The following is a 27,783-nucleotide window of genomic DNA, read 5'->3' on the forward strand; positions in this document are numbered from 1 at the left end:
GCTTATTTAAAGTGTCAGAAGGATTTAATGAACTAATGGATAACTATACTGTAGTTATCAGTGTGGTATCTTTTAAGCACCATTTTTAAAGAGATGGTTTATCATACCTCTTGTCATATGTGCATTTTGCTCCACAGAATCATGCAAGTGAGAGTATGAGTAAAGTACAAATGTAAGTAATTAAAAGTACTATGTAAGTAAAAGTACTAATACAATGTTGTGACAATAGGTTTAACTCAAGTAAAAGTACGAAGTATCAGTGAAATGTACTTCTGTTAACAGCAATCCATTTTGCTGACCTAATTTACATACTACTGTATTATGTGTACTCTGATCATTTAATAGAGGAAATGTTTCCAACTTGATAGTATGATTTATATACATTTGCACCCTGAAAATTGTCACCAGTTCATGGCACTTTATATTTGAGGTTCTTTTAAGTACTTCATAAAACTTTCTTCAGAAGAAATATTTTTGAAAGTTTACATTTGTGTGAATTTGGAATTTTTAGAGTTGCAGAGTAAACAGTGACACAATATCCATCTCTGTTATATGTGAAACAATTTTTAATAGTGTAACCAAAGTAGCTGAAATCCTTCTGAGCGCAAACTCAATGCTCAGAAGACCAATAAAAAGTGGTGAAAGTAGGATTATGTAACGCTAGGTGCGTTTGAAATATGATGTGACTAAACGGTATCTGGTGTGGTGTGTATATATAAGAAGGTCGTCATTAGGGATGAAGTGCCCGCACACGGACGGCCCTCCGGTCGACGCTGTGTAGTAATTAAACACACCTTCAGACGGAGCAACAGTAGTCTTACTTAGCCAAGTAGCATGCTAGCGATTAGTTGTACGTTTCATCGGCAGAACAATGGACCTAACATAATATTATTTAAAGTTCTGTGGGTACTTCTGTGGGTACGCCATGTCTTCCAAAAAGGTAAGATACTGAACTAGCTAGCCTGTTGTTATCTGGCTGATAGGCTGCTTAGTTCGGCGACCCAGATTCCCACGTCCGCTTAGCCACAACTCGGTCCGGGTTAGAGATACCGAACGCCATGTTCCGCATCTTTATTATTACAGCATTCAAAATAGTTCACGTAAAATGTACGTCCTCTTTCATGTGTTCATTTGGTAGCGTAAACGACTCTACACGGACGTGAAGGGGCTTTTCTTTCCGGACGATGTGGAAAGCGGTTGTCACAAAGCGGGAGGACAGCCTTCATCACTGTCATTCACGGCTTCCGCCAGGAGCTGGAAGAAGTGCGGAGAAAGCTTTGTGGACACCCAAGTGATGAAGGTCGGCCAGTAATCATATCAAACACCGTCTGTGAAGCATGAGAAAGAACATACCTACCTACATTTTGTCATTTGCTGTCTAAAAAAAGTCTATAATTTACCATCAGTGCAAGCTTCCTCACTACTGTCACTGACAGGTCTAAATGACACTGTCCACATCGAATGCTACACACCATGTCTTTTGTGTCGACCTGGTCCTGTCCGCTGATCAGGAGGGCAAAGCAGTTTGTTTAGATGGTTCTCTGTTGAAGGTACTTTGTAAAACCTCTTCAGTCAATCATAAAAAGTATTTTTTGTATAAGAAATGCTTGTAAATCAGCTAATTTCCTCTAAATATACGACAGGAGTTAGAACAGAGTAGGGCACATAGAAATGTAATTGTCTTCCTGTTGGTGGATTTACATGTGATCAGTGTAGCCACTCAACACTGGACAGGTGTGAAAGGATGTGTACAATTTTTCTTTGTTATGGTATGATATTATCCCATTGTATTCTCGTATTTCTGCCCAGCACAGACCTGTGTTGGCTGTGATGATGATTCAGTGGACATCGCGTGGACGTCGAGTGACAGTGAGCAGTCTGATGACGAGACCACAGAGCATCTTCTGTCCAGAGCTGCAGTTCAACAGCGTCCTCAGAGACCACGGAGAGTCATGGCTCCAGTCCGGCCATACAACAGAATGCTAAACATGCTCGGTGCTGATAATGGTACAAAAATGTTAAGTATGACCTCATGAGTCCCTGCTGGACTTATTAGTTAATGTGAGTTATTTCTTTTGATACCACACTCATGACTGTACTAAAAATATGAATATGGTTTTCTTGAGTGGGTTTAATTTAGATTGTCCAAAGAAGCCATGGATTGAGAAATATTCTTTTACATAAATTACTGGAAGAGAAACCTTTTGCACTGGTGAGATTTATAACAACAAGATGATTGTGTGACCTCAGACTTAAGCTAATAAGACCTCTAGGCTGTGCTGTCATGTTTACCATACAGACAAATAGTGGCCTCAATCATCCCATCTAACATCTGAACTTTCATTTTCAAAGAGGTGAGGTGAACTTATACCATTTTTTTGGAAATATTTAATGTTCATTTGTGTCATTCTTCAGGGGAACCTCCTGTTATCGACACGGACAGTGATGTTGAAGAATATGAGAAATATATTGAAGACGACGGGCAACAAATCTCTGACTGTGACTCTTTTGATGAAAAAGCAGATTTATCACTCAATGCAACAAATGTGAGTGAACAATATTTCTCATATTTGATTCCTTCTGTTGCCTCCAGGCAACCACAAGCGCATAAATAATCTGAATACACTGGAGCAACATTATACAATAGTCCAGACCATGTACAATGTGCTTATGACCAGTTCATAAAGGTGTTATGTGCTTAAATGAAAACTAGGTGGTGCCACATTACCTTTTACTTTTTGCATGGTGTGTTTTTAATTAGAAGTGTTCACTTGGCTTCCAGCGTGTTCAGTTTCTCTACAAGTAGAACCAGAAGTGTCAGTACTTTTCCTGGTGTCCAGAAAAACACCAGATGATATTTGTGGTCACTGTTTTAAACCTGAATGGCTTTTTCCTTCAGTTTTGTCTATCATGCAATGAACACATGTGCCAAAATAATCTAACACAATTCCTGTGATATTTTGCCTTGTTTTTGACTTTGTATCTGTGTTTTAGCTGTTTCAGTTTGTTTTGTTTTGGTTGCTTGTGCAGCCATTGTACCACCAGGTGGAGTGTTGTAGTCATCGTGTCCTGAAAGGGCCTTGCAGCCTCAAACCAGCATTCCTTGGGGGTAGTGTCTACACTCAAGTTGTGTTCAAAACAGTCAAAGATCACACGCTGAGATGGCAATTAAACAATGATTCAATGTGTAGGGAAAAGCCACGGCGTAGTCATGATCTTAAGTGGGTGGTGTCATAGATGGTAATGCATGAAGTGGAAACTTTTTTTACTTGTTGACTAAATTACTACAGTGGCTGCTACATTTTACAAAGTAATCAAAACACTGTGGACCTGATATACATTTTATAAAATTATGAATACATGTTTTTATATTTTTGATTATTAAATATTAGCTAAAGCTGCTTAAACGTGGGCTTTAACATTTATGTTTTGATTCATACAAATTGAACATTTTTTTTGGGGGGGGGCTGGCCTGTTTATAAAACAAAGTGAGTCATTTGTTCAATGACATCAACAAAGCTCCGGGAAATTGGGAGGGGATTCTTTTTTTTTCGATATTCCCTGAATTCTGTGAGAACACACTACAGCATGAAAAAAATCTGCAAAAGTAAGCGTTGTCCTTAAAACAATGTAAAGTATGAGCTCATTTAACTCTCCTATCTTGCTACTTTATGCAACAAATATATGTTATCAGTGTAATCCATCTCTTGTGGGACCTTCTGTTCGGCTGTGCAGACTCGGAATGACTATACCTTCTCAGAAGTCATTCAGAGTCAGTGTTTGTCCAAGGCAGGGCTGGCATGGAGAGAATGTATAAGGAGTGGTGAAGGCTTTGAGACCACATACTGCGTTTCATCATGTCATCAAGCACTACAACACACGACTGAACAACTACCGGTAGTTGTTGCAAGTTACTGAGATCGTCTACATATCAGTTTTGTATTAATGTCCTTGAATAACGTCTTGGCAGAGAGTCTTGTAAACTTCAACCACTAATGAAATTAAGTTATTCAGATTGAGCGTTAATTTAAGTAACAACAACCTGTGGATGACGCTTTGAGTTTGCAGGCTGTGCAAAGGAAACAGATTAACATCAACTCCACAGACCCAGCTACTTCCCCTTGTCACACTTTTTCAGTTTGCTGCTATCAGCTCTTTGGGGTCAAAGAAGACTTGAGATCACCTGACATGAGACTTGTGGTCCGAGACCAAGCAGAAGGACTCTAAACTTTAGTTTTATAAATGTAGTTGTAACTAGATTTCTGTGTGTGGTATTATAACAGTTCGATTGCTTATCACTGACTGCACAACCAGTAATTAGATAAATAAAGGCGTGAAGTTTAGTCTTGTATTTCATTATTGACACAGCAGAGATTTATTTAATTAGAACGACAAAGTTTGAATGTGTTTGCATGTGTAAACATGCAAATTAAACCGGACCTAACAAGACAGAGAGAAGAGCCCTGTCCAAGTGTATTGCTCCGGATAAATACACAAGTGACTCACGTGATGAATGTTCATCAGAAATTTGTTTACTTTTACTCTCGCTGAAAATGGACAGTCATATCTGTGAGGGGGGGGGGGGCAACTGAGCGACCACATCCCACCATAAGAAGTGTGTTGCATGCGTCTTCGTCAGATTGGGGTCGTGTCAATAGAGCAGAACAGAAAAAAATCTTTTTTACTACAGCCTGTCAAGGAAAACCTACGAGTGGGCGATGGTGTGTAGAGCCGTGTGCATTCAATGCTTTCAGCAATGGGAGAAAACATTTTTGAGCCTGGGCCAGGAACATAGTGTTCCTTATTCTCTGTGGCTGGTTAGAGTGTGACGTCTGCTGGCGCTTAGCCTAGCAGGGTCAAGTTGATTCAAATATGAGAGCACGTTGGCTGACAGAGCATGGTATGCTGGTCTTGTCTGCACATGACAGGAACTCAGGTTACTTGTGGATTTTTCCATGAGAACAGATTCTCTCAGGTGCAGTGAGATGTGATACAGCAAAAAAAAGATTGTTTTCTTGGGAATTAGTCAGTCTGACAGTTTATGACATCCACCCACCATAGTTTAGAGTTTATTGATTATATTTCTTTCTTTTTGCTTGAGGCCAATTTATAATAATATGGTTCCTAATTATACACTTGAGATAATGTATTTAAATTTGATTTAAGTATTATTACAAATTGAAATAGGGTCAGGTATTTGTTTTATGTTTTTATCCCTAGGTGACAGATATTGGGCTCTCAGGCAATGTGTCTGATGGCGAGAGCGTTAGCCCTGAGGTGACCTCCAGCCGGCCGGACACTGAGAGCTTTGCTCTCCAATCTGGCGATGGCAGCTCCAGGTCGGTCAGTGACTGGGTGAGATCTGCTCAGTTGATGCTCCAGACTCCTCAGAAACAGATCAACAAGCAGTCCAGGACTCCTGAAGACTCAGCCAAAAAGAAACGGAAGTTTCAGCGGTCTGTATTTGTTTTCAAAATCACATTACATTGTCACAGGATGTGACATCAAGCTTTTCTCACAATGTACAGTGTAGACACGTGAGTTTAATATGATGATATTGAGGACTTTAATGATTATATATACACCTTATATACACCTGTTCCACACATGGCCATTAAATTTATATTATTTTCATTTTATTATCTTGAAACAGTACGAGAAAGGAACATGTTGTTTGCTGTCAGATGGCAAACTTTGACGCTGATGTTTCCACAACAGAACTGACGATAAAAGGGCCACCTGGTGCCACGATGTGGGTGCTAAATGTCATTGCTATCTCTAAGCCCACCTTTCTGACAGATGGCTATCTGTAGCCTTCCACAGTTCGCTTTATTGCAGCAGAAAATCTTTTATTTTTCTTTGAAATATACAGTTTTCACCTTCAAGCAGAGTCTGCCATCCAAACTTATCAAGTAACATCATCTGTTTATTCCTATGTGCACAGCGGAGGTCTCGCTGAGCGGTTGAATCGACTTCAGTGCAGACAAAGGTCAGCCGTCAGCTTCTGGAGGCACCAGTCTGGTTCTGAAGCCTCTGCAGGTGATCTACACAAACCCTCTGCATTATCATTAATGACTCATTAAGGATCTGTCTCACAGTTGCCTCATGATAGATGATGATTTGTGAGCGGATGAGCAGGAGTGATTTTTTATTTTTTTATTGATGATCACATGGAGAGGCTGTGCTGAAGGGTGCTGACTGAACATCAATCGCTGTGGCTCTGAACTGTGAACTCAGTATGTAGGTGACAGGAAACTGATTGCCTAAGTGTCTTTTTTCCTTTCAGTGGTGAATAAAACCACTTGTGTTCTGCTGTTGTTGAATATTTCCAAATAATAGGATGAAATTGGCGACGTAAAGGTTACCTTTGTAGAGAGACAACACCACCGTTTTCTGGCGTTGTTCCACCGATAGAGGTTGTGTGAACGCTTACAGAATGAAGCCGTCTTTACTGTCTCAAAAACATTTACAGGCTTTGCATTGGAGACAATTTTTTGTAGAGCAAGAAACACTCCCATTAATTTTATAGGTTTTAACTAGACAACAACTAAATTGTGTTATGAGAGATCACCTGTTTATTTTTTTTTTTAGTCTAATGTAGGAATATTCATATGTGTCTTATTTCCTGACATAATGCAATTTCCTCCGGGATTAATAAAGTATCTATCTATCTATCTATCTATCTATCTATCTATCTATCTATCTATCTATCTATCTATCTATCTATCTATCTATCTATCTATCTATCTATCTATCTATCTATCTATCTATCTATCTATCTATCTATCTATCTATCTATCTATCTATCTATCTATCTATCTATCTATCTATCTATCTATCTATCTATCTATCTATCTAATGATCTACCTAAAACGTTTCAGATTGTGACTGGTAGGTAGGAGGACTTCTGCTTCTGCTGGTTATTTAAATGTACAAACGAGACACCAAACAATCGTGTATGAACAATTGTGTTGTTGGCCACAACCACTACTTTTAAAATATTTGCTCTATATTAAAACACCATTCTGGTCTCCCTCAGGATTCATTATTATGTGTAGTAAACGAAGTACAGCGACTGTTGTGCTGCAGTGTTCACATTTCAGTGCATTCAGCTTTATGCACACCTCAATATGCCGCCAAGCCGCTCCGTTTTCTCTATTTGATTCATGACTTCTTGGCCTTTTCTTGATTTACTGCTCATATTTATCTTTGTCAGCTTTATTGTTCAGGCCAAAAAACACAGTTATTGTCGTGGTAAAATTCCAAACATTTGCACACTCCCCCAGTGAGATTCACTGCATTTCACATCCAGCTCAGCTTCAGTCAGTAATAGCTCAGTTATGCAGCAAGAACTGTTCTAATGCTTAAAGTGAGTTACTCAACAGCCCATAATGAGACCCACAGAGAGCAAGAGTCTGTGACAATGTTAGTACACTCTGTGCACACGCACAGTGAAGCAGACACACAGTCAACATCTGTGTTGTTGCTGCTCTGATCTCCAGTGGACCGCCCTGGGGTGCTGGTACTGGAGGTGCTGAAGGTTCAGGAGGAGGGCAGCATGCAACTGGCTCACTGTGAGCGTCATCGTCCCCCCGGAGAAGGCCACCAGCACCATAACCCCATCTCTGAAGAGAGAGAACACGTGCTGGTGTTATTCACCAGAAAGACCACAACCCAGCTGATCCCCACACCAGGAGATGTCATCCACATTTACCCACCATGGTGAGAGGCTGTCTCAAAGCCCCCCGAGGCTTCATGTTACTTCATTTCATTTGACCTGCAAATGGGTGGATGCGTGTGCAGTCTGACACTCCTGTATTCCACTGATGGAGAAGGGATTTTCTGTGCACACATTCATATTTAACACGCAAACATAGACGCATGACATCACAACTCGGCCCGTAGCCAGTCACTACCCAGCATGTAGGTGGAAGACGCTTGTTGTGTAAACTTCACCCCACTAGAATTCAAACTTAGAGGGTGGATTGTAAAGACATGTAAACATGTTGGGATCATTAGTTAAAACACATGGACAGCATTAATTTCTCAGGGTAGTATGTGTTTTCTACCAAATGGAAAATATCAAATATGTTTTACACTTCTAAGTATTTTTGTCTGCAGGAGATATTTGAATGAAAATTTGCTTGACGTGACTGTTTTCATCTGAATTTGGTGCTGCACAACTGTTTGCAGGGCCAGGAAGTGACAGTCGGTAATCTCAAACAGCAAGACAAGTTTAACTTTGGGACATAAAGTAATAAGGATCATTTTTTTCATTTTAGACGGCTCTTCTGCTGTTCAAGAAGAATCGCAGTCTGTAAGATTTAGGACTACAATTATATTCAATTGTAATTAACATTTTCATTTATCTGCCAGGGTGAAGGACTGTAACACATTGCTTTGCATTTCCATTAAGACGGGCTGTAGGTGTTCTTTTTCCTGTTGGAAGATGACTGCTGTACTGATCAATGAGACTTTTGTCTGCATTTCCATGTTGCTAATGTTTGGCTAAATTGTCTCTTGGCACACAAATTGAAAATGAGACAATTAGGTAGGCGGTTACACAATACAAGACTGACCCACTACCGGCAGAACAATAAGTAAAAGAATCTCTACAAGTAATGCTGAGCAGGAATTGTAAAGGACACAACGCTGCGCAAATATTTAACATATAAAGACCCCTGATAAATCACAAAAGGAACATCATTAAATGATTTGATGTCATGAGAAGAGATTCGCACAGCAGTGAACATTATAGATCCAGCTGTGGTGAACGGCCTCTATTCTCTGGACTGTTTTAGCATTGGAGGGAGGCAGCGGTCGGTTCCAGCTGTTCAGAGTTTGGGTTGAGTGCTCTCTGGAATATCCAAGCTGGCGGAAGCACAGGGGCCTCCTCAGCGCGCAGACGTCACCAACAGCTCCAGGGAATGCTTTACATTCCTCTTCCTGGCAGTAGTTAGGTCATTTCCAGAAAGCAGAGAAAAAACACAGTAGGATTATTTTCTGGAGCGTTTAGGAACAGAGAGTGGAGCGAGCCAAAGCTCTGAGATTGAAAACACATGTCGGTTTGAGAATATCGCTGGCTTCATCACCTCTCCTTCCTTGTTGATTTATATTCTATCTCGAGATAGAGCACAGTCCCCCCACTAAACACACCCATTTAATCCTTCAAAGAATTACTTTTCATCTGACCTGGCATCCTTCTGTCTTCATTTGTGTATATAAAGTACTGTCAGCAGTTGCTGCATTTGGTCAACATTTTAAATCAATCAGTATTTTAATTCAATAAAAACCCTAAATAATCATAAAACAGTCATAAGTGAGTCAATGTCATGACAAGCTGAATGTTCTCCACAGAGGGAATCATTTATTCAGCTTCAGCTTATAGGATAGGCTGAGGTGGAAAAACCCAGGACCTGCGGCATGAGTACATTTGGTAAAATAAGTTGATCGGCTTCCGGCGTGACACTGACGACCTGTAGTGCAGAGTTTGGCTCCTCCCTCCTCCCACACCTTGTGTGTGGGCCGAGGTCTGAGCGGAAATACCTGACAGTATTATTCACTGCGAAGCTGTGACGGCAGTAGTCGGGGCCACTCCTTTACCCGACTACCTGTGTGACGATGACGGCTGCCCACTCACTCACCTGTTCTAAACAGGGTCATACTTCCTGGTAGCTTCAGTGAACGGAACATTCTGCTCCCCCGGCAGCAGGGCTGTCACTCATTACTGATCTCTGACAAAGATCGACACATTATCTTTTATGATGCAGTATGTTATGTATTGTGTATTTAAATCAACATGTAGACCACAGGACTTTATAAAATCACTTTCCAATACTGATTTTTTTCAGCAAGCTTTTACTTATTTTTATTTATTATTATGACTATTAATATTTTAAAATGATTAATCATTTGACTCTTAAAAGGAATTAAATGATTAATTGATGTTTAGAGTACAACACACATTACGCCCTCATGTTTTCGTGATACAACATGTTTACTATCATTGTGCCAGAATGATCAGTTTATTAGACACAGTAATCAAATATTACTGAGTTGCTCTAGTAACATTACACAGTTAATTCTCAGTTTTCATTGACAGTCTTGGCTGTTAAAGGTACTCTGATGCAAAGTTATAGGTTGTGAAAATGTTTACCTGAATTCATTCAACCTCTTTTTTTCTTTGTGTGCTATAAACCTATATAAATATATAACTTGTGCATATATATTCATTCATTAATGGATAATTACTATTAATAATGCTTCACATTTTATTTATTTAAGACTAAATGTTTGAAGGACATTTGCTTTATTAATGGTCATGTGATTAAATAAAGGTGTCTCTCAGTACTCAGGTCTATGAGGCTGCATTTTATTCCAGCCGGGCCTAATTCATAGTAATTAGTAAATGAGTGCAGTATTTCTGTGAATATTGTCTTACCTTCTCTTCTCATCAACAAAAAAAAAAAAAGCCTTCTTTCCCAGTGTCATTTTTCTGGTTCATCCGTCAGTGCAGGCCCGAGACGAGCTGGTACATGTATGACAGTTTCAGTTACAGAGTGTGCTTGTCTCTGAGTCACTGATAAACCATCATCACTGTTATTCATGTCACTTTTGGAAGGAAAAAAAAATTGTTACTTAAATTCATCACAAACAACATGTCATTTAAACAGTTCCTTTGTTCTCAGGCTTTTCAAATGTGTGTGAGCTGAAGTGCAAGAATGGAAATGTTTTCCTTATGGTTTTATGGATAGGATAGTGGTTCAGTACTTCCTCCTTTGGCTCACACAGGTAAAAATCCATTCTAAACTTGTAACGTTATAACGGACAAGCGTTCATCCTGTTTGATTGTGATAGGCTGTGAAGTATTTTTCCACAAATGATGTCACGTTTGGACAGTGTGTTGATTGAGCAGTGCTTTGCTTCATGGTGTCGCCTCTGAACAACCTCAGCTACGTGGAAAATGCATGTTTTACTTCAACGGAAGAGAACAGATGCACCCATTAAACTTGGATTTGTTCTTTCAGTCTGTGTTACCGAGTGAGCAGACCTGTGAAAATGGTAAACAATCAGTCTCAAGCTTTTGCCCCCATGAATTTGTGCAACAATCTTTCAAATTCTGAGTTTCTGCTTCTGTTATCAAAACAATCATAAAGCATTGTTAAAATGTAGAATTTAATCATGAATTAAGTGTTCTCAACTAATTTTTTGCACTATTCAGTCCAGATTACAGCCTTGCTATAGAATGCAACATTAATGCTGCTATAATATTGCTTATTGAATAAACTTTATCTGATTGCAGGCAAAGTCTTTCCATTGAGGGTTTCAGCTTTGATATTATTCTGAACACACACTTCAGCCAGAAAATGTACTCTGCTACAAAACCAGCCGACATGTCAACTGCCAGAGGCCTGCACCCTGCAGAAAGGTGTCGTCCATACTCACTGTGTACGACATTTGGTATGCTGAATGTTTGCAGAGCCACAGAGGGCAACGATACCAAAGAGGTGTGTACACTCTTTAAAAATAGAATGAATTTTTATTTAAATGTGGGCTATTACATATAATTATATACCCAAAACAGAACATACTCTTTCTGTATCGTCGGTTACGAAAAAATGTAATTGCTTCAATAAATCAGCATACAAACAGCTGTTTTATTAATATTCATAAAATGAATGAATCTAAATTTAGTTTACCATCTGTAGTTATTCAATTTAAAAGTACCAATTGCAGTGAGTCATTGGCTACACCCTTTTATAAAACATTAGTGCAGCCTAAAGAAAAGCTGATCATTATGTACAGTATGTGTGTGTACGTGCATGTGTTTGTGTATACTGTAATGACATTGGTACAGTGTGTCTGCATGTTGCACAGACCAAAACTTTGGACTCCTGCTTTGAAGTGAAACTGAAAAAAATTCAGAAAAGCGTTCCATAGGATGAAAGAAAAAGATATTGAAGTATAAAATTCATCTCGCCAAACTAACTATGTGGCTTCAGCAGAGCGTAGTGCAGCAGACGGTGATTTTCAGTGTCAACACTGATAATTCTATCTCGATTAGTGTCATTGTTTGCTCCAACAGTCCAAAACATCAGTATCATCTTTATGTGATGTTCTTACACATAAAAAAGAACCAGCTATTCTTGTTCCAGAGGCTGAAACAGTGTTATTGGTGACTGACACAAAACTACAAGTCCACCAATGAACGTTGGTGCACTGAGAGCAGTGGTGGCTCAGAAAAACTGGACGATGCATAAAGAAGAATGTTATTCTTTTTTTGCAACACTCAATATGATTCTTCTTCTCATTGCCAAATTAATGCACTGGTTGTACAGCGTGATGCATTATTTACAAAAAGCGGTACCATGTATTCTTCTTTTTCTTCTTTTTCTAGACTGCTGCTGTTCCTGCATTTTGCAGTTCTGGAGGTTTTGGCGGTTTGACAAGACGCTGTGTTTCTCTCCTGGAGGCTGTTGAGGCCTTGGGCCAGGCTGGCTCTGTGGGGCAGGATGTGGAGGTGGTGGTGCAGAGAGTTTATTCCATTGCTGTGCCTGACAACTCTCCCATGTCCATCCGTAAGCCCAGAGGTCCCTCATTCACCCCGTCAGCAGAAAAAGGCAGCACCAGGTGATGTTGTTGGGGGTAACTAATAATGAGTGTCCCAGTGAAACCTTAAGTTTGTCATTTTATGCCAGAAAAGACTTAACAAAACACATAATATTTTATCATGAAAGCTCCTCATTTGCAGCATGAATTAATGTGTTCAGAAAAATTGCATGTTGGTCATCTTGGTTTCAGGCCTGGTGTGCTCCTCCTTGGTGGCACAATGTGTGCATCAGTGGTTGTGCTATTGTTCACAGAGGAACAGCCCACCAAGTGCTCACACAGTTTTGAGCCATATGGCATTGTTTGACAAAGGCCACAAACATTCCTAATTGAATCCAGCCTCTCTGTGAGAAACTCTGGCCAATTCTCAGGAAAGACAACATGATGTTTTCACCAGCAGGCCACAGCAAGGGTTGAGTTGGCGCCTATGCTTTCTCCACTGGGGTGAGCAGGCTTGCAGTTCATTACAGTCATTATCTAAAGAAAACATACACACTTTGTTATATGGGTGTCAAAATGTCGTGCCTCTTATATATACACATGAAGAAAACACAGAGCAACAATAACCACTGGTTCAATATCCATGAATTTCATATCTCTGCTTTGGTGAAGCAAAGCAGAGATAATAAGAAGAGAGAAATTCATATCTCTTAAATAACTTAAGCAGCTAAATGCTGTAGTTCACCAGTAGGTCACTAACTTTGTTAGTGAGTGCAGAGTTGGAGACACAATTTTTAAAGTTTTTTTTTTTTTTCAAAAAACCTTGTCCATTCATAAATTGTGCCATGTTTCTACAGTGCTAATCTAGAAAAGGCACAGTCAAATTTCATATATTAATGCCTTGCCTGTTTTTGAAATATTTTCCCGCACCTGAAATGTGTCACTACCGTAACACCGCAACACACCGCAATAAAAACTATTATTTTAATTTGTTAAAATTGTGTGTCCATAGACCCTCTAAGGAATATTTTTAGAAATTTATTATGAAGGGTTTTACAATTAATACACCTGAAATCAATTTTTAAACACATTTCAAAGTTTAACCTTGTTACTTAAAACCTACTTAGTTCAAAAACAAGATCATTTAAAACTTAGTTCAAAACCTAGTGAGTTAGTTTAAAACCTAGTTAGTTTAGAACCTAGTTTGTTCAAAAGGTGGGTTAGTTAGTTCAAACCCTAGTTAGTTTAAAAACCTAGTTAGTTTAGCACCTAGGTTGTTCAAAACCTAGTTATTTTGTTAGTTATTTCAAAATCTAGTAGGTTTAAAACCTAGTTAGTTCAAAAACTATTTACTTTAAAACCGAGTTAGTTTAAAACCTGGTTAACAATAACATAAACAGTGTGAACATGAACAGTATAAACAAACAATAAGCATAAATAATAATTAAATAATCACATAAATATGTATAATATAGTATAATATAACAATGATAATGAGGCATTGCCTTAAATATGTGAAATACTACATGTTGTCAGTGCCATAACAATAATGTCAAAACCGTAACGTTACAAATTGTTACGTTACATTTTTAGACAATTTCTAGCGTAACTCAAACACACTAAATGGTAAATGGCTAGAAACAGGTACCTGTATTTGAAAAGATGTACACACAACTAAACATAATATTTTGATTTGAGTCCTTAAAGGTTTACTGACTTGTAGATATTTTGTGTACAATTGTGACGCGTATTAATGTAACATACTGATTTTTCAGACTTTGGAACACATTTACTTAAAAATGATGACAGATAATGACTCACCATGCAGCCATTAAGGACAGGGATGGTGTGTTATTTCCTGGCCAAAAATTCAGATGTGTAGCTAAAACCAGGCTCCACCCACGTGGTAAAACAACTTTTGTTAAGGTGGTGACATAAAAGCGTTGTACAGCATTTTTTGAAGCACGTTTTGTAATTAAAAAAAAAAAACTGAAGTGAAACTAAATATTTTACATTCTGTTTAAAATAAACCAAACATTTCCAGTATATCACTGGAAAAAATTAGAAAAATCTTTTTAAGTATTATTTTCAGGTATTGAAATTTAGGGGTTGGAGATTGGGAAACTACTTCCCAATAGAAAGTAGCTAGGAAGGTAGTGTAAATGATGATTTTGTTTATATTTGGTTTAATTACTATCTAGTTACAATATTGTGTTTAACAAGATCACAACTTAACCTTTGTAAATATTGAAAGTCTGAATTCTTACTTGTTTTGTTAGTAGTTTATTTATTGTGGGACAGCAATTTGCCCGAAATCGGTAGAATGACCCATATACACTTTGTTGTTTGGGTGTTGCAGTACAGTAGGTTTATCATAACCTACTGATCATCATAATAATAATAATATAGTCTGGTTTTAGGAGTAGAAAATGTCTGTTGCATGTAAAAACAAAACAATGAACTGAAGGCAGTATAACATTTCAATGGGGCTGAGGGGAACGGAAGAAATAGTAACAATTTTTTACAATGCTGTCACTATGAGTCACTTCTCATTGTTTTTGTCAGACCGTTGTATTTGTACCACTGCACATACATATATATCTGTCTTATTTTGATTGACATTATGATAAAATAAGTATATATTTTATTCCGGAAGCATCTGAGTCATTTCCAATGTGATACTTCTTTTCATGAGCTGATAGTACACGCCGTTCGTAGCTTCCTGTGTATGTGGAATGACTTACGGGTTTACTGGACTCGTCTTTTTATAGTTGATGAATCAGTGAATGTTCTATTTGAAACCAATCCAGCTAGCTTGACCTGTAATTGCCTGGCCCTCCCCAGGCATTTTGTTTTTGTCCTTTGCTGAGTAATAAAGTATTGGCTCTTCTGAGTGAAGAGGCCAGAGGGGTGTTCTGTGGCAAGGGGAGGGGAGACCCGGTCAGCTGACAGGCTAGCTGACTAAGAGAGCAATGGTGTAATATGACCCTCCCTCCTGCCACGCTGCTGCTGTGGCCTGTAAACAAATACCGCCCCCAAACCGGAAACTCACCTGCCCTTCCCTATTCTGCTCTCAAGCTGGACTCATCGAGCTCATTTACTAGTGAAAGAATGGAAAGTAGAGCAGAGGTCAAAAGGTCACAATAAGGATTTATCTATATATCTCTCTATATATCTCTCTATATATTTATCTCTTCACCATGCAGATATATATTAAGAGGTAACGCGGTGGGCAGTTACTTTGTGGTACAATGAGCCACTAGTAAGGGGATGGTGCCTTGCTCAAGTCCTCCGGAGGTGAACTGGCAGCTCTCCACAGCCAGTTCACGCTCCAAACTTTTTGGTCCACACGGGCCTTGAACTGACCACCATCCGGTCCCCATCTCAAGAACTAGTGGACTGAGCGGCTGCCACCCAATCTAGGGCCTGGATTTTATTATTTGTACAGCCGTAATTTTTTTGTCACTTTTTATAACCATCTTGTTTTTGTGAAATATAATAAGGTGATAAAGTGTCCAGCAATTTTATCACTTCTATCCCTTTCATTAGAGGTTTTGGATTGCAGTGTTGTGCAGAAATAACTTTTTATACAGTGGATTTCTTATAGTATTTTTCCAGGACGCCTGTGGAGAGGACGGTGGCTAACTGGCAGCCTGCTGGCCCCATTCTGTAGAAGGATGAGGACAGCTTGTACCTCTCTTATTGTCCCCAGCCTCTATGACTCACTTCCCTGGTCAGCATGCTTATTTGATCGGTTTGTTGTTTAGCCTCTGTATAAGACACACAGGAGAGACGCCAGTATAATATATATGCCTGAAGAGTTAAGTTCCCGTAAATTCAGAATAGAATAAACAAGAAGATTAACTGTTTGCAGGAAGTGAGAAGAGTGTAGTGTTGTTTTTTTCCGCGGTAAAGTGGGAACACAATGTGCTGCGAGGATCTGGTTACAACCATGTTTATCACTGTGTCTGCACTGATTGGTGGACAACACAGAGAAAGGAATCCCGCCTGTCCACCCCCCACCAATGAGACCTCTCTGCTGTATCCTTAATGCGTGGGTCACTTACTCGCTGCAGTGCCAAGTAATGTGCTCGTGTGTGGGTTAGCATGCACACCAGTGTGTGTGTGTGTGTGTGTGTGTGTGTGTGTGTGTCTGCGCATGTGGTTCATACTTCCTGGAAGAAAACCTGAGTTCCTGAGAATTCACATGGCTCACAACAAATTCCTGAAAAAGGCCTGTGACTGAAAGCAGCCAATGGCAGAGGATTTTTTGGGGGGGGAGTGAGGGGTTGCTGTTTGAGGAAATGGGCTTGTGAACACTAAAAGGAAGACCCGAATTGAGAGGCGGTTGTTTATGACAGAGTGGTACCACCATGTGTCTTATTCCCCCATTTTCCATCTGTCAAGTGTTGTTTCTGGTTTCATTCCAATAATTTTCAAGTTTGGACAAGCTCTACTAAAAGTAAAAGTAAACATTGATCCCCACCTCATATGACTCTTGAAGCTGTTCTGAAATTGTAAGCAAAGTCAAAGATTGATTTGGTGATTTAGCCTTAAACTTTCTAATAAAAACCATTGCAATCTGATGACAGAAATTTTTAACTGCACTTTATTTCTTGCATATATTTAATGTGCATTAACATCATCCTGTTGCTACTCCAAGTATACCAAGTGTGTACTAATCAGCACACAAATACTGTCTGAGTGATGCTTGGATAGTGTCAGATGTTTCACCGAACTATTTAACCTCCCTTTAGGGCCACACTTTGTATCGATATTGTAGTCTAAAAAGATTTGGCCCTTTTCCTTGGCTGCACACCACATGCTGACAAGATTAGTTGCTTAATCCATTAATAAGATGTTGAAAGCTGTCAAATCTGATAGTTATTTTAAAGATTTTTTTCCATTCAACTAAATTTACTGTGCTTCATGGTACTCCATTTTTATGTACAGTGTGTTATTCTCCATATTGAAACATTAGTCGTAAATGAAAATCGTTTCCCAGATTCACTTGGGTACATGGTTTCTAATGACACAGTTCATTGCAGGACACCCTTTAATTTGTGCGTTTGCTTGTCGGCTGTTTGATTTCTATCAAGGAAATATATGACCTGTAAAGTCAGTATATCTTTGTTTTGATCAACAGTTTTGGGCTACCATTTCAGGCATTTTCTGATAAGCAACCTTGTCAAAGAAGGCAATCGCAGACTGTCGTCACACTTGGAGGGGTTTGTGATATACATGCTTTTCATAGATATAAGGTTAGCCAAGATGATTTAAACTATCCTAACTCTCAATGCTAGAAATTGCTTTTAGGGTTTTTAGTTTTGTTTTCTTAAATGGCTTGTATCTAGATCCTGATCTGGATCACTGCAAAAAGTGAATCACCTCAAGGGGAATGCATCTAGTTTTTGAATAATTCTTCTAAAAATCAGACAAACAAACTAAACCAAAGCAATCACATAATATCCTTGGTGGACTCATATCAGTTCAGCATAGTTTAAACTCAGTTACTATGGTAACTTATGCTGGGAAACTAGCCTGGCATGGAGCAGGCTCACCGTCAAGGTCAGTTGTCGTTTCACCAGAGTTGGTGAAACAGTGAACTAATGAAAAGAAAAAAATGCTTTCACCACTAACTCTTGAGTAATGTGAGATAATTTGATTTCATTAACCACACCCAGTGAAAGCACTAGTGATGAGAAAATCAATTTAAATAAACAAATTAAATCAATCTACAATGATTCAAGAAAGTAGCATCTAAATCCAGATGCATCTCGGTGAAATTTTTGTGTCAGTTAATGTTGAAAGTACTTTGCCAAAGATTTGATGTGGTTGTGTCAAGTCTTTTATTTTTATAGGTGGTAATACAAGGGTTCAGTTCACCCTGTATTATCTCATTCAGGTTATATGTTTAAAACACTTGATCAGTGCTGTGCGTTTCTTTGCTCTTTTTGACTGCTGCTGTTTGCCGTAGTGGATCAATTTGTTCTCTTTTCCACCTCTCAGGCTACTTTAGAGTAGTGTGCACTCAATTATCCAGATGACTTTATCCTGTCTAGGGTTAGTCAGGCTGAAGCTCGAGTCCACATTTATGGAGCAGCTTTAGGCACAACTGGTTTGATTGGTTTATTCAAGTCAGGATTGTGGACTAAAATTCTCCCTTAAAATCTTCTACGAAACAATCTATTATTGTCTCACTGCTTATTTATTTGCAATTTCTATATGTGATATAGTATTTTGAATTGTGAGTAAAGAAAACAGCTGGGACTAATCTTGGTTATAAGATTGGCCTTTGCCCACGAATGTCAAGAGAAATGTTTTTCAGATATCTATTTGCAGGTCACTGAAAACATAGACAGACCCCATGTTTACCAACAGAAGACACTTATAGGCCCGGTGAGGTGGTTGAAAACAGCCTCAAAACTTTCCCAACGTGTGAGATATGCACATGCATGCACATGCATGATGGGCATGCTGACAGCCCTCCTCCCTGGCCGTTTCTTGTCTAACCAGGGGATAGGAACTCTACTGTTTACTCTAAGGGCTGGTAGAGGGCTGTGTCTGAGCTTGACTGACTGAGATAGTGGAGCCTACAACAGTTCCAGCTCCATGGTCACTGGTAGCAGCAGAATACAGAAATACACAGCAGCATATCACTGCCTTTCAAGTGTGTGGACCAAAGGGCTTTTCTGTCACCAGCAGCCTGTCAAAGTAGCCACAAGTATTAATGCATCCAAATGTCAGCACTGAGCTTTACTACGTATTGCTAATGTGTTACTGTGAACTTGTGGTAACTTGTTCGTTTTATTGCTTCTTTTCTAAATGTTCCATTAATTCCATGTGGAATTGATCAAATTGTTTGATATGGAGAAACATCTGAGCTGCCGATTGGAACATCAGCATTTTCAATTCAAATGCATTTCTTAAAAGATAAATATCTTCTATATCAACCGGTTCAGGCAGAACCAGTTACCGTAAAACTGTAACCGTTCATATCTTCTCATATTTGTAAAATGTCAAGGACCCTTTTTCTGTGTTGGCTTAAAAGCCTAAAAGGTTTTGTGCCTCACTGTTTCATAATAACAAAAAAAAAACCCTGCTATCTGTTGTTTTGTTATTTATTTATTTTTTTGTGATGAAGGGTGAAGGTTTTGTGATACAAAAACGTTCTGTGAAACAATTTTCATATTGCAATTGACAAGCTAACAGTTGACACGAGGAGCTAGAATGACTCTTGGTAAATGAATTAATTTAATTAATTTTTTCTTTAACCCAAATAAAAGTCTAACTTTGGCTCTACATGCTGTTTTTTTGTTTCTTGCCCCCCCCCCCCCCTCCCTCCCAGACTCTGTCTTCTTGTCCAGGATTTTTATGGGATGTTCAGTGAGGTGCAGCTCCATCTCCTGCCCTGTAGTGATGCCCTTCACCAGTACTGTGTCCTGTGGCAGGGGAAGTCCTGTGTGCTCAGAGGTGTTAAAGTGGTGCAGCGGGTCACTCGAGAAAGGTGAGACCCCTGTCCCCACCCTCTGGATAGTCCTGCACAATTAAGGGTAAACTTTAGCTTTGGCCTACAGCGAGTTTGTGCTTCAAATTCCTGCTAAATGTGGTTATCTTATCTCTCTTGCTATCCATCTGGGAGAGCAGCCCAGAGTAAATGTGTAACTGTTCATAAAATGTTCTTTGAGGGGCTCTGAGCCTCAAGCTAGAAGGCCTCACATTTGCATTTTAGGTTAGTTAGTGATGTGTCAATCTCCAGTTTTGCAGACCTCAGCAAACTTTTTGTGTTTAATGTTCTTAGCAAACATTAATAGCCAAATAACACAATGATAATAAGTTTGCAGCTCATATTAATCTGATTATGCTGTGCTTCCAACAGTACATCTGTGTTTACATGTAAAGTGATACCAAGGTACACGCTCTGTCCCTTGTGATTTTCCACCATCAGGATCCCAGATTAGCAGCAGTTAGAAGAACTGACATGGGAACGTTTGGAGGCTGGTTGGGGTTATGTTTATACCCTTGGTATTTTCAATGCCACAGCCATCTATAATGTCTCTGAAGGATGTCTGTGGTCGGGCTGTGATGGATGAGCTCTCCCCAGCACTTACACAAGGGTTGTCTGATCAGCTCAAATAAATAAACGTGAGCCTGCACACAATAAATTAGACATTGATGAGGCAAATTGAAAAATAGTAATTCTATATATTGACATCAATGTTCTCACAGAAAAAAGTTGAACAAAAAAGTTGTCAACATCCCAGGATGCCACAGTATTTCCTGCCCAACAAAAGTAGTCTTTCTAAAGACACTCTCCAAGAGCAGCACAGCGCTTATTAGAATATTGTGTCCAGTCATTTCTAATATAATTAAATACATCAAAGCCTTAGATTGAAAATGTTGTATTAACACTTGCTAAACATGCATTTTAGCATAGAATCAAAGTTATAATGAGCTGAGTGAGTCCTGTAATGTTTGAAAGTGTTCATCATCAGGTAGGCTTCACTGGACCTGAATGGGCTGCAGAACAGGTTCCACACAAAGGAACCCTGTGATTACAGGCTGACTAACAGGTTGTTACCTCTGACTGATATGATGGCGGACACATGAATGAATAACTAACACTGACTGGCCGCCCTCAACTCGGCTTGTGGTTCTTAGAAAAGAAACAATGAATCAGGAGATGCACATGACCCGTCAGTTTCTACCTCATAATTTATGTTTCATAAATGAAACAAAAATGAGGTGACAGAGGGCAGCAATAAACAGGGCACTTTAAATGTCTTATAATTGTTTTTTAGAGCCATGTGTTTTTTAAACTTGACAGTGATAGTGATTTCCATAGGGTGTGAGCTATTTTCCCACCACGCAGTATGTGAAGACCTTGTAAAAACAGTTGTTGTGCGTCTGCTCTGCCAGCCCAAGCATGTTCTCTGTTAACTCATGGTGACGTTAATATCAGCTCTGTCTGAAGAGATTCATGTTTCACTGGAAGTGAAACTGGTTGTGACAGCTCTCTATCTTTCCATCAAAGTTCCTTATTTACTATTTTCTCCTCCTCCACATCCTTTCGGTGCCCCACTCCCTACATGTTTCTTTCCCACTTCTTTCTCTATTTCACTGTCAGGCGCAGCAGGCTTTTCAGCTTGATCGACAGCCTGTGGCCCCCAGTGATGCCTGTTAGAGATCATGGAAACACAACCACTATGTCCAGTGTAAGTTCTTACCACAGTAGGAACCATGCATGCTTAGCCCAGCCTGGTTGGGAAATGCACTCTTATTCTTGTGTGTGGAATTGAGGCTGCAATTAATGATACTTTTCATTATAAAGTAATAAGCTGACTCTTTTCCTCAGTGATAATGTAGGTTGTAAAATGTCATAAAAATTATATGATGCAACCCCAAAACTGCAAATTATTAAATTGTCAGTCATGTCTGATGTATCTTTTAATTGGATTATCTTTTCAGCCTTTAAATCACAACATGAAAGAACTAGTATATTCATGTTGGCTGATAGTTGGGAGTAATGGGGTGTTTTGTTAGTTTTGTCAATCCGCCCTGACAAACATGTTCTTCAGTTGGCACAGAAGCTGAGATAATCGTCGCTCATTGGAATAAATATATGTCATAACAATCAAACACATCTTTCTGTGTCAATCTCATCAATCATTGCAGTTCTTTTGACTTTTTTAGAGCATGTTTAAAGAGCACACTGGATTTGTTTTGTCTGCTAGTACACCTGCGCTGCAAAAAGGGCTGACTCACAATCAATGAAATTTCACACATTTTAAAGGTCCCTAAAAATGTGCATCACGTAACTGGTTTCTTCAGTCTGCTTACTTTTAAAGCACATTCAAAGATAAAGTGATTTTTGTTGTTGTTGTGTGTGTGTGATGACACAGACACATGACATTGATGCACGTAGCTATGTATCCAGGGGTCTTTGTATGAAGATGACATCTTAAACTTTCGTTCAATTTGCAGTTTTGTGATTGGTTATTTGTCAACTGTAATTACAGGGCTGTAACAGCGTACCTTAAAAAAATCCCTGAACAAATAAAAGACATAGGCAGTAATTAATGGCTCTGATACAGGCTGACATTGTTTATATCTTTGCATTAAAGCCAACTTGTAGCACTAGGTGTCTGGCTTTTATGAGTCCTTGTGTTTCTCATGTTTTGAATTACAAAAAAATGTTAGTCTGTTAATGCTTTCTGGGGGAGGGAACATGTTGGAGATACAAATGTACGCAATGTGTTGGTGTTTTAACACTAAATGTATATGTGATGTTATTCTTATTTTTAAAAGAAAACCCCAGCGCACCAAGTTCTGTCCTCTTTTGTAAGCAAACACTATTCAGCCATTGCTGCACGAGATGTGTCAGGTGTTAAAAATGTGTAGGGCTAACTTCATAATACATGCAAAACGACAAAAGAATATATAATGAAGAAATGTATTTTTACTCATTTGGCAACAATAAAAAAATAAAACATGATCAAACACATATTTGCCAAATTAACAGCAAATATGAGCCACAACTAAATATGCAACAAATACAGAAAACATTCAGAGTCAAAAGTTTTTTTCTTTAGCTCCAGGGACCATTGCATTCTTTAATATAGAGGACAAATATATCTCATACTGTGCATGATTGTTGATTGAAAAGAAAGTTTGAATGTCTTTTTTTTTTTTTTTTTTTTTTTAGGACAGCAGACCAGCAGGTCCAGCACCGAGTTTCTGCTACCTGTTGTCAGGTCAAGAGAGCTCAGTGGCAGCTGTAGAACGTGCAGAGTTGCTGCTTTACTCCCCCCCCTCAAAAAAAACATTACGAGACATACTACAGGTGAACATTTTCCAACACACACGATCTAAAGACATTTCAATCAGTCACTCTGACATGTTTAACAGGTCAGTCTCAAGCCTTTTAAAAAATTTTTTTTTACCTTTCAGAGCAATCCTAAGACCTGTCGTTGCAGTTTCACTGCCACTGTCTTATACAAGAGAATAATGCAGGTGTGTGTGTGTGTGTGTGTGTATGTTTTTTCTTGATAAATTTAACCTAAGTTTGAAGAATGCAATAAACATTTTGTCTTGTTGGGCTCCTCTGTCTTCCATTTAAAACCATTTCAACCCACAAACTGATAAGACTGGGCTCTGACGTAGACTCCAGTGTTCATATCACTGTGTATGGCAATCTGTGTGAGGCCCGGGTGTTCACTACCATTGATTGGTGAAACCTTTAAACTTTGGCCAAGATGAGATATGAGCTCAGAACAAAGTGCTAGACATTGCCACACCCTCTCACCACAGGTACACACATACACTGTTAAAAGTTGTTCTAGAAGCCACTATTTTGAGTGAATAAGCTCATCAAAGCTGCTTTAACTTGTTCATTGAACATTAATGACCATTCACATCAAATATTTCTAATTTATGCCTTGCAAGTTTTTGTTGTGTAAATTTCACATCAGTTTTGATCTTCTGTGTGTTGCTTTTTAAATTATTGTTTTTCGTGTTTCTCTCAGTGCAAAGATATAGGCCAAGGTGAGGTTTGGTTGGTGCTGACAGACGCCAGTCTTCAGCGTGAGCAGCCAGAAATGCCATGCAAGCGAACAGTGGCCCTGTGTGTGAACACTTCCTGTGTTCTCACTTCCTCTGTCCTCGAAGCACTGCGTTCCTCTGCTGTCTGTCGTATTTCATTTAGAGATGCCGTCAAAGAACACGGTAAAGCATTGTTTTGATCTGCAATATGTTTTAACCTGAGTGATTGTGGAAAGAAAATTCCCTGAAGCACAGTCCCTGAATGCATTTTTATTTCACTGCAGTACATTGACAATACTGCTGCTTAGTTTTGCACTACAGTTATTTATAGATATTTTTTAAATGTTTTTTAATTTTTAGTATCAGATTTATTATTTATTATAGGATTGCACAAATGACTATATGACTTATTGTATTGTCTACATATGCCACTAGTCCTGAGGACATTTGTTTCCATGTAACATTTAATTGAACAAGGAACAGGACTGCATTGAATAAAGACCTTATTTCTAGTATTAGTGAACATGGTTGCAGTGCTGTGTTTACTTGAGCCCTTCCTCCAACTGTGTTCCATCTCACATCTGCTGGTTTTGGGGTTATGTCAGTCACTATTTTTGATTAACTGTACATGTCTTCCCTCCATCTTAACATTTCAGTGTTGAAATGTCCACATGTAGATTTGCTGCTTGGTGTGGAACAGACGGTTATTGACGTGTGCTCTGAGGGTCCTGATGGCGACATTGAGCACTCAAGCGGACCAGTGTCAGACTCTTTATCAGGGCCCCTGACCCAACTTGTGAGACTGGATCCCCTGAGTCCTGAGGTCACACCCAACTCTGTTTGTTGTGTGACAGGTCAGCCCCCCACCTCCACACCCACCAAACACGCTCTCTCACTCGGAATCCTGTAGTTTCCCTGTGACTCGCTTCATTTGAGATGAATCCCGCATAACTTGCCTAATGTGTTGCTTTCAAGGAGGAAGAAAACCAGTTGTTTGTTGTTTTTTTTGTTTTTCATATGCATCTTTGCAACTCAGCAAGAGGTCTTGTGGCTTTAAGGCATTTCTTCATGTTATTTATTATTCGGCATCGACCAGCTGTCATTACTTTGGGACTTCATGAAATACAGACACGAGGTATTTCTATCCATCCCTGTGTCCTTTCTGTACATGTCTGTACCACATTAGGCTTTAACTTTCAGATGATGTTGTGAAAGTACGATTGATGGAATGTAGCATTGTTTCCCCAAAGCTCTCCTTTCTTTACTCTTGAAAGCATTTCACTGTTTTCCCACGTTTAGATGTGATCAAGTAATTTAAAACATACATGAACTGTTGTGCTTGTTCTATCAACCTTATTGATTGCCATATCAGTTAAAAGTCCTCATTGTGTGACATCACTCTGCGTCTTCACTGTGTAAATGTGGTTCAGAAACAGCTTAAATCAGATCGTAATCTGCATCTGTTGACTTCGTGTCACAGTTGAGGGCAAAGATCAAACTGCAATCCCTCTTTTTTTCTGGCCCCTCTGGTCGTACATGTTTGGTCAGGTGGCCAGGAAAGAAAGCAAACACATAACCTTTTGCACTCATTCGCAAATTCTATCTTCTGGAAATTACCAGTGGAAAAAGGCTCAGACCAGAATGCACGAGAACGATTTATCAGTGGTACATTCAGTATCTTATTTATGGTCTATGTGTGCAGGGCGGCAGTTAAGCAAAATGGTGTTCGTGAACAGAGTACGGCACTTCATTTATCACCGCAATCTGATAAAAATGAAAAGGGATGTGTATATCTCCTTTACAAGCTGTCACAAACATACTCTCATTACAGTTCTGTGCTCAAACCATTAGCAGTGGTTCCACTATGTAAGTTTAAAAAAAAAAAAATTAAAATAAGCTTGTTGTCTCGAGGAAAGAAATTGAAACCTTGCATAAAGGAAAAATCCATGGATGTTTTTCCTGAGATGATTCTGTGAGTGTATGTTAAATTGTACCTTTACTCTCTTCCTGCAGGAGTGATAGTTGGTGTGGATGAGAACTCTGCTTACTCGTGGCCTGCCTGCAACCACTGTGGAGGAGACAGTTTAGAGATATCGGCAGGAATACCGTAAGTTCAGTACAAATGTATTTACTTTAAGCATTGTAAAAAAGAAATGATAACTCCAATTTTTTGGATATCTTTTTTGTTTTGTTGCTGCAGTCAAAATTTCCACTGCGTTTCTTGCAAGTTGGCTGTAGAGAAGCCTGACATGAGGATTCAGATGGAAGTGTTCCTAAGTTCTTCATTAAGTAATTGTACGCTGAAGGTTAAGGTAAGAATAAGATTTAATGTCTTCCAGTATCTCTAAAAATTTTCACTGTAAAATGTTGGGCTGATCAAGTATTGCTTTGTGCAGAGTAACTTGCATGAATTTAAAGTAATAATTTTGGGAATTAGTTCTATCACCACTTTTTAGAAAGATACCTGTATAGCTAGTCTAGCTTTGTCCCATATATTACCATCAATCTGTCCTCCTATTGGTGTGATCATCACAAGCCCGAACAGGATTTCAGTGCTGCGTTTGTATTAACACTATTAAGTGATTAATTAATAGATATTAATATATTTTTATTTGCTGAAAGCTGCACCAACAGACCATCAAATCCATCTTAAGCACTGCGGCACTGGAAGGTAGTGAGGTAAGTTTGCTTTTTACAGTTACATAACACCGTGGTGAACTCCTCAGTGTGTTGGTCTGCTGCAAGTGTGTCCTGAATGTACACTCATTTATTCATGTCGAGTTGATAAAGCCTGATCTGAACAATGAAAATCGCTTAGTCATGCAGTTCCTTGATATGGTTGAAGGAATTTGATGCCAAAACACTGATGTAATCATCCACCTCTTCTTGAATAAATTAGCATGCAGTTGTGACATGGGTAATGTCACATTAGAGCCACAGACTGTCAGTATTTCTTCGTCTTGTAAGTATTCACGCATTTTCCAGGGAAAGACGTGTGCAGAATGTATTAGATCAGCAGAAATACTACATCCTAATGTGCAACTTGGTGCATTCTAATAATTTTGCAGTGTAATCAGATTTTTTTAGTTTTTCGTCTGCAGGTAATGGAGCAGACTTTTAATGGGAGACAGTTTCGTAAATAGTCTCAACAAGAAATTAGTTATGTTGTAAGGTTGTATATTTCAGTTCTCAGGTTACGATGTGGAGAACGTCCTGGGAAAAGAGGTGGGGCCGCTCACTGTTTACGTCCAAGCCGTCACCAGGAAGCCTGCCCTCTGGATCGGTCTAGAAGAGATCTGTCTCTGACACTGTCGGGGCAAGTAACCGAAGATAACTATCCTGTGGATTCATCTGGCTCCAAGGATCTGCACATAAGACCTTGGTCTGAGTCAGTTCAGCCTCTTGTAACCCCCTCCCAAAAAGGCCTCCCTGGCAGCTTGAGGCTGGGCTAGAGTGAACTGGCTTTGAGAAGACAAGGTCTTGTTAATGATACGTCATCCTGTGGACCAGGAGGTGACAGCCCAAGGGCAGACCAATGGCATGCAGTCTGTCAAAGCAGCCCACGTGCCCATCAAAAGGGACTTTACATTTTAATGAGCAACCCCCTCCCCTCTTCTACCTGTGTCAGATTACCTCTTTGCCTCAATAAAAGTTTCACCCCAACTTGCTATTCCTTGTTGCATTTTCTTTTTC

General features: G+C 39.2%; 1 protein-coding gene across 4 annotated transcripts; it reads left to right on the forward strand.

Annotated features, from left to right (window-relative positions):
• The first annotated feature begins 130 nt into the window (after positions 1 to 130).
• spidr (scaffold protein involved in DNA repair) lies at positions 131 to 27,720 on the forward strand. 4 transcript variants are annotated; one of them, XM_068341463.1, is made up of 19 exons: positions 131 to 172; positions 1,139 to 1,300; positions 1,815 to 2,007; positions 2,416 to 2,546; positions 5,221 to 5,456; positions 5,945 to 6,039; positions 7,503 to 7,722; positions 11,303 to 11,507; positions 12,398 to 12,630; positions 19,898 to 20,056; positions 21,677 to 21,764; positions 23,255 to 23,392; positions 23,500 to 23,562; positions 24,075 to 24,273; positions 24,747 to 24,944; positions 26,104 to 26,197; positions 26,291 to 26,402; positions 26,713 to 26,769; positions 27,277 to 27,720. In XM_068341463.1, the coding sequence occupies exons 2-19, from the start codon at positions 1,295 to 1,297 to the stop codon at positions 27,394 to 27,396; spliced, it is 2,547 nt and encodes an 848-aa protein (XP_068197564.1). In that variant the 5' UTR covers positions 131 to 172; positions 1,139 to 1,294; the 3' UTR covers positions 27,397 to 27,720. The 4 variants fall into 4 exon arrangements, with proteins under 4 accessions (XP_068197564.1, XP_068197562.1, XP_068197563.1 ...); XM_068341461.1 differs by lacking the exon at positions 131 to 172 and adding an exon at positions 742 to 940; XM_068341462.1 differs by lacking the exon at positions 131 to 172 and adding an exon at positions 744 to 940 and having other exon boundaries at positions 24,768 to 24,944.
• Positions 27,721 to 27,783: the final 63 nt, after the last annotated feature.

The sequence above is a fragment of the Antennarius striatus genome, chromosome 18, assembly GCF_040054535.1.
Source record: "Antennarius striatus isolate MH-2024 chromosome 18, ASM4005453v1, whole genome shotgun sequence".
Classification (NCBI taxonomy): domain Eukaryota; kingdom Metazoa; phylum Chordata; class Actinopteri; order Lophiiformes; family Antennariidae; genus Antennarius; species Antennarius striatus.